The sequence below is a fragment of the Plasmodium cynomolgi genome, chromosome 11 (assembly GCF_000321355.1).
Source record: "Plasmodium cynomolgi strain B DNA, chromosome 11, whole genome shotgun sequence".
Taxonomy (NCBI): domain Eukaryota; phylum Apicomplexa; class Aconoidasida; order Haemosporida; family Plasmodiidae; genus Plasmodium; species Plasmodium cynomolgi.
In genome coordinates this window covers 2,005,534-2,015,700 of record NC_020404.1, presented here as the reverse complement: position 1 = coordinate 2,015,700, position 10,167 = coordinate 2,005,534, and the positions used below count along the sequence as shown (strand labels likewise).

The window sequence follows — 10,167 nt, the reverse complement described above, 5'->3', positions numbered from 1 at the left end:
ATAATAATAACGATAAAGAGTTTAAAATAATGCATGCCGGATTACCCCATCGAATAATACCGTTATTCTTTTCCTGTGCAATTTTTTTTTTTTTTTTTTTTTTTTTTTTGTTTTTTTTCTTCTTCCCCTTTTAGGTATTATCAACGTGGGACAAACACATGCATGCATATTTCACGCAAGCATATGGCTACAAACAAACTCGCAGATATACCTACGGGGGCACACTCGCGTGAACAAGAACACTTGTACGCACCTGTGTGTGTGCACGAATGTACGTCTTAGGAAAAGGTACAACGAGATACTACTCGCATACACGCATATATTGGTGATCCAAAAATGCAGTCACACAGTTGCCGAGGCGTAGTGTAACTAATAACATTAAATTTTATGGACGTTCAAATATTCTTTCCACAAAAAATGAGAGAAACACACTCATTTATTTTACACCCACGTAGTGTGAATTCGTTCGAATAAAAAAAAAATGAAAAAAAATATAAATAAAGAAGGAAAGAGAGAAAGAAAAACGTGGAAAGAAAAGGCTGGAAACGCAAAAATGAATCAAAAAAATTCTTTTAATAAAAAAAAAAAAACAAAATCGAGGTTTATTCAGCGTTGTTGCGCATTCATACGGGGAAAAAGGCGTATCGCGCAGGTGGGAAAAATTACAACTTGGTTTTCCGCTCTTTTGTCCTTGTTTAAAAAATGGGAAAAATCCCCACACCAGCTCTGCTAACGCGATTGTTGCTAACACGGCGGTTGCTAACACGGCGGCTGCTAACACGGCGGTTGCCCACACAGGTTGCATGTGCCCACGAAGCATACACGCCCATCACACACACATTCATGCATCAAACATGAAACAATTCTGCAGCTTAAAAGGCTTTCGCATTCGGGTCAGATGAACACTGCAAATGCGTAATGGTACGAAACTTTTGTAGATGGCAATTTTTCCCCACCTCAGGTAAACAAAGCTCGCTTGTTCCTGTGTGCGCTCTCGCTTTTATTTTTTTCTTTTTTCTTTTTCGAGTTGTCACAGTAATACAAATAATTTTACAAAAAAAATGCATACGCCTAAGCGTACAGGTATATATGTATGTTTATGTAAACGTGTACATGTACACATATCTTTAAACAAACACAAGTGGCGCCCTTGACCGCGGTTTTTAAAGTAAGGCTGTGGCAATCAGCATGGCTTGGTTTTTACGAAAAAAAGGCATCTCACAGCAGTGGGGAGAGGGGGCAAAATGGGAAAGCAAAATGGGAAGGCAAAATGGGAAAGCAAAATGGGAAGGCAAAATGGGAAAGCAAAATGGGATGGCAAAATGGGAAAGCAAAATGGGATGGCAAAATGGGAAGGCAAAATGGGAAGGCAAAATGGGAAGGCAAAATGGGAAGGCAAAGTAGGGAAATGTAAAATCGTACTTGCACAAACGAAGTAGTACAAAAATGAACATGCGCAAATGTAGAAACACAAAGAAAGCGCAAAAGGGTGAAAAAAAGGGAAAAATATATAATATATAATGTATAATATATAATACAAAATATAAATTATAAATCATAAAACGTAAAACGTGAAACGTGAAACGTAAAAAAATTAAACGATAACAGAGCCATTACTGACTTCCCGCAATGTGCATTCTGGTATGCCCATACCCCTAGACCTTACGTAAAATTATGCAAAGAAGAAAGGAAAGAAAAAATATCTTCCTCCTACAAAATAAACTTCACAAAATTAAGCAAAAATATATGATAACTGCTTTAACAACAAAAAAAAAAAAAAGCTTACATTGGGGTAGCTGGTGAAAACCATAATGGCTTGGCTGCTTGTGTGTAAACAAACCTTTACATACATACGTAAGCATTTTTGTGTTTGAAAAAAAAAAAAAAAAAAACAGTGTTCATACACCTTTATGTCATGTTATGCTACACTGCGATGTGCTGCGATGTGCTACGCTACGCCTTTTTTGTGCTTCCCTTTTTTACTCTTTCACTTTTTTCCTTTTTCGCGCTTTTCCCTTTTTTCACCGTTTTCGCCTTTTTTCTCAACCCATTAACGTTACAAGCCAACTCTGCGACCGTTCATCGCAAACGTTCTTAATTGCACGTATGTAAACGAGTTTATGGCCATCTCCCACACACATTCGCTATGCGCCTTTTACCTTTATGTAGAAAAATTCGCGAAACGTAGCCTCCTTAATGGCATACAAATGAACAAATTTAAGCTGTGGAAAGATGAGCTAATGGGGCTCTGTGTAAAACAGAAAAACTTTGGAATGACTGTACAAAAAAAAAAAAATAATATAAAATGTAAAACTCAACTTTAACCATGTTAAACACTAAATGGGCAAGCGCAATAACGGGCCACAAACGATTCAGCCATTGCAAGAGGCAAATTAAAAAAAAAACTCCCACAAGCAAACTCGCATGAGCAAACACACGTGCGTTGCACTAATTCGTTAAAACAGCGCTAAGGCGCGGGGGATATTACGCGGACTTAAACACGCGTATGGGGTATACACCCACGCACGTGTATTCGTTCGTATAGGAAAACTGCAAATGGGGCAAACAACTCAGATTTGTTGTACACTTATCGCCGCGGTCATGTGACACATTTTTTGTGGAACATTAAAAGGATCACCCTCGTCGCTGCACGCACATATGCAAAAGGGGGGAAAAGTAAAATGCTCAACTGGGGAAGTACCGAAACTGGTTTTTCCATCCACATGTGGCCGCCTTGTGGAGGTCAACTTCAAACGGGATTTTGTTCCCCCTTTTTTTTTTTTTTTTTTATATTTTTACCTTTCCTCGTCTTTCTCATCTCCTCATACGCTACCCAGCGCTGGCAAAAAATTTACCTTTTCCGAAAAGGCATACGCGAAAAAAGAGAATAAGCGAATACGCATCGTGGGGAATGTTCCCAAAGGGGAAAAAGATTTATTAATCAGGGGTGACATTTCTCTGTCCCCCTCTCAGCACTCATGCGCGTCCAATGTTGACAGGAAGAGACACATAAAAGTGTTGCTACTCCCATTTTTGTGCACACAATTTTGATCGTCCATTCCAGCGGGGAATGTCTGATGAACGACAGACCGCGATCCCTGTTAAGGACATTGTCTCTCGTACGAGTTGCCACAATAAGCTAAGGGGAATAAACTCATTTTAATTGTGCTCCGTGGTGGAGCATGCAAAGCGAAAAATGCTAGTATGCCGCATGTTCGTGCACGGGCGTAAGAGTAGGTACCACCCAAGGTGTCATTACATCATCAGCAACAAATCGATACCACCCGTATCCCACACAAGTGTTGTTCTTTCGTTGGGTTTCTCCAAAGCGCGCACGAGTTAACTTCGATAGGGACAGAACGGAGAAAGTAAAAACGTGTACATATGTATAATACCTTTCACCCACGTGTGTTTCAGTTGTTATAAAAAAAAAAAAAAAAAAGGTTTTTATTTCCTCTCACAAAAGGGTTCATGCAAAGGAAATGCAAAATGACGTTTGGGTTTCCCAATAGTCCAGGTATATTCTGTTCGAAAAATTGTTTATATACCTTTTATCGGCAAAATAAGTAGCGTCCCCCTGAGGAGGCGCTTCTTCTGTAACGTGTTTAACATATCAGCCTCTAATTCCCGTATCTTCTCCTTTTCGCGACTCCTCTATATACATGCTAACAAAATGGAAGGAACATAAAATTCGCGCATGAATGTGGGTGCATCATGTGGAAACATCAAACTGGGCAACATAAGCGGCGGAAACCCAAAAAAGGAAAATTTTTCAACCATTTTGCGCCAACTTTGCATTAATTTGCACTCCAATATAATACGCGTGGAAATTATTGGCCATTCGCGCAGTAAGCGCAATATAGTACACTATAAATCGACTCGCATACATTATGTACATTCTCAGCATACAATCGAGGGGCGCCATACCGTAAAATAAAAAATAAAGCCTGGGATATTGAGATCAATGGAAGGATAGGAAAAAATAACGTTTTTTTTTTTTTTGACATGCTTATAAAAGCTATGTTGTTTTGCGCATAAAGGCTATGTTATTTTTGCATATAGAGACCATCTTTTGCGCGTAAAACAATATTTTCCCTTTTTTTTATCCCCATTTTTTACCCCCACTTTTTGTCCCCTTTTCCCCAAGTTGCTATTAAAAAAAATACGAACAATAGCAAAACTACACTGGAGTAAATCTCCCTCATATTTTGCGAAAGATAAAAAGGTTGAACCACAGCTCAGATCATATTCGTTTCTTTCATTTTTTTCTCTCTTCCCAGTATAGTAGTGGCGGATAGAACGGGAAAATACTCTTCCCCATAAGTACGTTATGCTCTTTGTAAGGCTCAGAAATATAACCGCTTATTGATAGAGATTTAACCTTCCCCCCTCCACACCCCACATTTGGGTGCACAAATTATGTATCCGTGGAATAGCTTAACCATACGCACAAATAATACGCCACATCGCCCAAAAGTTGTAACCCCCCACAAAAGTCCCAAAGTTTGAATCACGATTATATAATTATGTCCGGAGGTAACATCGATGACTTATTTAACGTGTTTGAGGAAAATGACATAGTAGATAATATTTCCACAAAAGATGAGGAGGGTGGTGAAAGGGGAAGTGGCGGAGTCCAGGCGGATAACCATCGCCATGACGAAGTGAATGAAGAGACACTCGGTAGGATCCGTACTGAGAAGGGTGCAGTGGGAGGAGAGAGGCACTGTGGTGGGGAAAACGAAAGGGGTACCCACCCCGGTGAGGGTGATGCAGGGGGAGGCGGACAAGGAGACACTAAAGGGGAAGCGGAACTGAATGCGCAGCAGCGGGGCGTACCCTCCGCCCCCCTGGGGACACCGCAAATCAACGTCGAAAACCTCATTTCGTGCAAAAAGAGGGACCAGAAGGTGCAGAGCCAAATCAAGCAGGAAATATACAACGACATGCAAAACGTCGACGGTACGGTCAGAAGTGCAAGCAGCAAAGTGAGGAAGTTGAACGAAGAGCAAAACGGCGAGAACGGCCCAAATGGCCATAACAGCCAAAACGGCCAAAGCGGCCAAAACGGCAGAAAGGGCCAAAGCCACGCCGACGAAAGCGGACCGGTAGAAGAAACACTAATCGAAAATAGCAAAACGATAAACAATGACGATGTACTCGTGTTGGAAGAGTTCCGCAGTGACGTCAATTGTATTCACAAGTGCATCCGGCCAAGGAGCTACGTCCACAACAAGCTAAGTGAGACTCTCACTCCAGCCAGGACGTACAAATTTGAATTAGACACCTTCCAGAAAAAATCCATTGAATGTTTGGAGCGAAACGAAAGCGTCCTCGTGTCAGCACACACGTCCGCCGGAAAAACTGTCATCGCAGAGTACGCCATCGCTCTAGGGTTAAGGGACAAGCAAAGAGTTATCTACACGAGCCCTATAAAAGCGTTAAGTAATCAAAAATACAGAGACCTGAGTGAAGAATTTAAAGACGTCGGATTGATCACAGGAGATATTTCCATAAATCCTGATGCTTCCATCATCGTCATGACGACCGAAATTTTGAGATCCATGTTGTACAGAGGCTCTTCCCTAACCAAAGAAGTAAAGTGGGTCATTTTTGACGAAATCCATTACATGCGAGACAGAGATAGAGGAGTCATATGGGAAGAAACCATCATTTTACTACCACTCATGGTGCGCTTTATTTTCCTAAGTGCGACCATCCCAAATGGGATTCAGTTCGCAGAATGGGTAAGCAGCATCAAAAGTCAAGCTTGTCACATAGTCTACACAGATTATCGACCCACCCCTCTACAGCATTATATCTACCCAACATCTAGCGAAAGCGTTTTTCTCATTTGCGATGAAAATAAAGATTTTAAAAAAAATAATTTCATCAAAGCAGTCAATGCTATCAAGGAAAAAAATAACATGTCAGAAGATGGTCAGCACCAGAATGGTAATAGTAAGCATAACAGACGGGCAAAAAAAAATGTGTATGATATTGAAAAAATTGTACAGATGTGCCACTCTCGTAATTACACTCCTCTGATCATTTTTGCATTTTCCAAAAAGGAGTGCGAAATAAATGCAACTACCATGCATAAAGTGGACCTAACGGACGACACAGAAAAGGAAGTCATAAAAGAATTGTACGAAAACGCCATCCAAATTTTAGCTGATGATGATAGGGCTTTACCTCAGGTCCAATTTATTCTTCCACTCCTCTTAAGAGGAATAGGAATTCATCATGGTGGCCTACTACCAATCATTAAAGAAATAATAGAAATTATGTTTCAAGAATCTTTGCTGAAAGTTTTATTCAGTACAGAAACTTTTTCCATGGGAATTAATATGCCAGCGAAAACGGTCGTTTTTACATCCTTGAAAAAATTTGATGGAGTAGAAAAACGATTAATAACATCGGGGGAGTATATTCAAATGGCTGGGAGAGCTGGAAGACGTGGATTAGATGACAGAGGAATCGTTATCATTATGTTAGATAGTCCACTACATTGGAGAGAGGCGGAAAAATTATTCGTCGGGGAAGCCAACAGATTAGTTAGTCAGTTCCACCTGGGGTACAATATGATTTTAAATCTACTCAGAATAGAAGGAATTACTCCAGAGTTTATGATCGAGAGGTCCTTCATTCAGTACCAAATGAAGAAAAATCTCTTCCAGAAAATTATGGTCAAAAAAAAAGTTGAAGAAAAAATTAAAGAAATTTTTAACCAACTGACTAGTGTCTACCTGGATAAGGATAACCAGGAGATCAGTAAAGAAAATCTTTTGAAGAAAATTATGGATCATAATTATGAGTGCATCTCGGGGGAGCGGGGGGAAATTAGTGCGACTGAATTGGGGCGCACCCTACATGGCGGACAAAATGGAAACGCGAAAGGAGGTGTTGTACCCCCAGGGGTGGAAGCACAAATAGGTATCGACGAGAAGGACGTCACCGACGAGAAGGATGGCACCCACGCCGAACACACCGTCGACGTCGGGAGGAGCGAAACGGTCGCCACGCTCAACGATGAAAACTTCACCATAAACGATCAGCTCAAAAACTACAACACGGTGTTTTCCTGCATTTCCAATTACTACATATTAAGAAACAAACTGATCGAGCTGGGCGAAACCTACAGGTCTATACTGACTGCCAGGAAAAACATCACCCCCTACTTGGCCATGGGGAGACTGCTCTACCTGGTGGAGGACGACTTCAGATGGGGTTGGGCCATATGCATTGAGGGAAAAATTGTGGAGCGAGCGATCGGGGGCCGCACCGCCGGGCGCAACAATGCCACCAGGGGCGCAAAAGGGGCGAATTCAGCAAAAGGGGCGAATTCAACAAACGCTTCTAACCCCGCTAACCACGCTAACGAAGCTGATGGCGGCGTGCTGCTCGTGGACTGCCTAGTGCCCTACAGCCAAAACAGAAAAAGGAAACTGTCCCAAAGTGACAACGAAGAGGAAGAAGACACGCACAAGGAATTCGAACCAGCTACCGATAGGATGAAGGCTAAATGGAAACTCATCACCTTTCACGTCAAATGCATCTACCAAATTTCTGCTGTCGTCTTAAACCTAGATAAACCATTTGACAAAAAAAATGAAGAACAAATTATGAACGCCAAAATGAAATATAACACCATGGTGACCTGCCTGAAAGGAGAAAAAAACATCCCAGTCATTAACCCACACCAAATGGAAATCAAAGATGAAGGCTTCCTCAAAATCGTAAAAAATATTAACTACCACGAACATATGTTAAATAGAAATAAATTACTTAATAGTCGAAACCTGCATAAGTATTACCAACTGTACAACATGTATGTCGCTTTGCAATTCGAGAAGAACCTTTTAGAGGCCAACATAGAGAAGTGCCGATTCATAGTCTTAAAGAAGGAACTCAAAAATATGCTCGTCCTTCTGCAAGGCCTGAATTATATCGAAATTTCTCACTTGGAAGGGGAGGGCGCGCAGAAGGGGACAAGCGCCAAGGAAATTAAGGGGGAAGAACTCATGGTGGAAGACATCAAGGGGGAAGAAGTCAAGGGGGAAGACATCAAGGGGGATGAAGTCAAGGGGGAAGACGTCCAACTGGAGAAGGTCCAATCGGAGGAAGTCAAAGCAGAGCATCAGACCCACCAGAACGGACGCAGCAGCGGAGGGGACCTCGCCCCGACCGAAGAAACAAGCTACGTCGTGACCATGAAAGGACAAATCGCCAGTGCCATCCTCAGTGTGGACGAATTAGTCATTTCGGAGTTATTCTTCTCCAACTTTTTTAGTAAGTACAACTACGACTACATATGTGCCTTTCTCTCCTGCTTTGTCTATGACGAATCCTCAAACAAAGAAGTCGCCATTAACGACCCAGTTCTTGTGGAGGGCTACGAACAGATAATCAAAACCGCTACGCACCTTTCCAATAAAATGAACGAATGTGGAATGAACATAAATTTGAAGGACTACCTGGACAAATTTAAGTCCGCCATCATGCCCATCGTCTTGCAGTGGGTGCGCGGCTACTCCTTTATGGAAATTCTCACCGACTCGCAGATATACGAGGGGTCCATCATACGGACGCTCAGGTGAGTCCTGTGCGCGAAGGAGCACCGGGCGAGTCCACAAAAACGTGCACATTAGTGTGCACATAAGTGTGCCTATAAAAGGGCATACAAAAGGGCGTACAAAAGGGCGTACAAAAGGGCGTACAAAAGGGCGTACAAAAGTGCGTATATTCTTGCCTGCACCTTTGCCTACCCTTTTGCTTACCCTTTTGCCCACATCTTTGCATCAAATTATGCCATCATGCCCCGCCCCCCCATTTACTTTCCCCCACCTCCCATCTGCTCAGGCGCTTGGACGAACTGCTCAGACAAATGATCTGCGCGTTCAGAGGAATCAACAACGACAGCATGTGCGAAATTTTGACAGAGGCAACCAAAAAGCTACGACGCGGTATCCCCTTCTCCCCTTCTTTGTACCTATAACTTACCCATTTGTTTTCCCCTCCACGTGCCAAAACGCTCGCGATAATTCTCTCGCATATATACATGTACATATTCGCTTGTATGAACTTTTTTCCTTCTCCTTTTTTTTTTTTTACGTTTTTCAAAAGTGGAATTATATACCCCCCAAAAAATGTAAACACGGCAATTCGGCAAATTCGTCACCTTATGCCCATTGCTGTCCTTTTCTCCCCATTTTGCCTTTAAAAAATGGGACTACACTGTTTGCTTGTTTCGTTTCACCATCACCAACCTCACCCACTTTGTACGTGTTCGTCTTCCCTCGTGCAGCTATTGGCGTTCCATATGTTGTGCATAATAAAACGTCAAACACAGACAATTTGTTGCCCTCCCGCGATAATCGGGGGAAGAATAAAAAGGAAAAAAATAAATAAATAAAACGTGCGCGCGCATAGTGCATGTGCCATATGTATATCTGCAGTGATATACCGAACGAGTTGCCCCTAAGTGGATCACAAAACAGCGTGCATTGTTATCCCCTTGGCAGCGCACTTCGTATGTGCATTCGGATTGGCCTCCATTTTTTTCATCTCCAAAAATGTGTATATTTATTCATATCTACTGTACACATTTGTGCAGCTCCGCGAAGGCAAATACCCCCCTCATTTGACCATTTCATGGGAGCAAAAAATTGCCTCGCAGCTTCAACTTTAAGAATAACACAACCCGCAGCTGCAGTTTTGAAATGCAAAGAAACGGCAGTTCTGCCCTCATCTTCAGAACAGAAAAAAAGGGGATGCCTCCTACGCCAGGGGAAATCCAAGGGTGCCTACAAAATGGCAACCAGCGCGGCACTCCCTCGTACAAATTGATACATGCATGTGCCTTTTTAAATCATCTCAATAATTTTCGGGGATATGCCAAATTGGAATAGTCCCACTTTTAAAATGACTACTTGAGGAGAAATTCCCTTTCCTTGTTTTCCATCTCTCGCTTAAACTTTTATCCATTGTTCGTTACCCCCCCCACCAGTTCTGCGTCATGCTCGCTTTCGTCAACGGGATCAGGGACAAACGCAAAAGCAACGTGCGCAGCAGCGCTTTCCTCATGATGTGTTTATATTTATACATACGCTTGTGGGCATATTGATACATACAATTTGACGCTTCTTAAGCATAGCCACTTGCAAA

General features: G+C 42.1%; 1 protein-coding gene across 1 annotated transcript; it reads left to right on the top strand.

Moving 5' to 3' along the window:
• Positions 1-4,526: 4,526 nt before the first annotated feature.
• On the top strand, positions 4,527-8,998 carry PCYB_115430 (ATP dependent RNA helicase; the record flags this gene model as incomplete). Its single annotated transcript, XM_004223422.1, has 2 exons — positions 4,527-8,596; positions 8,863-8,998. The coding sequence occupies 2 exons, from the start codon at positions 4,527-4,529 to the stop codon at positions 8,996-8,998; spliced, it is 4,206 nt and encodes a 1,401-aa protein (XP_004223470.1).
• Between the last annotated feature and the right edge of the window lie 1,169 nt (positions 8,999-10,167).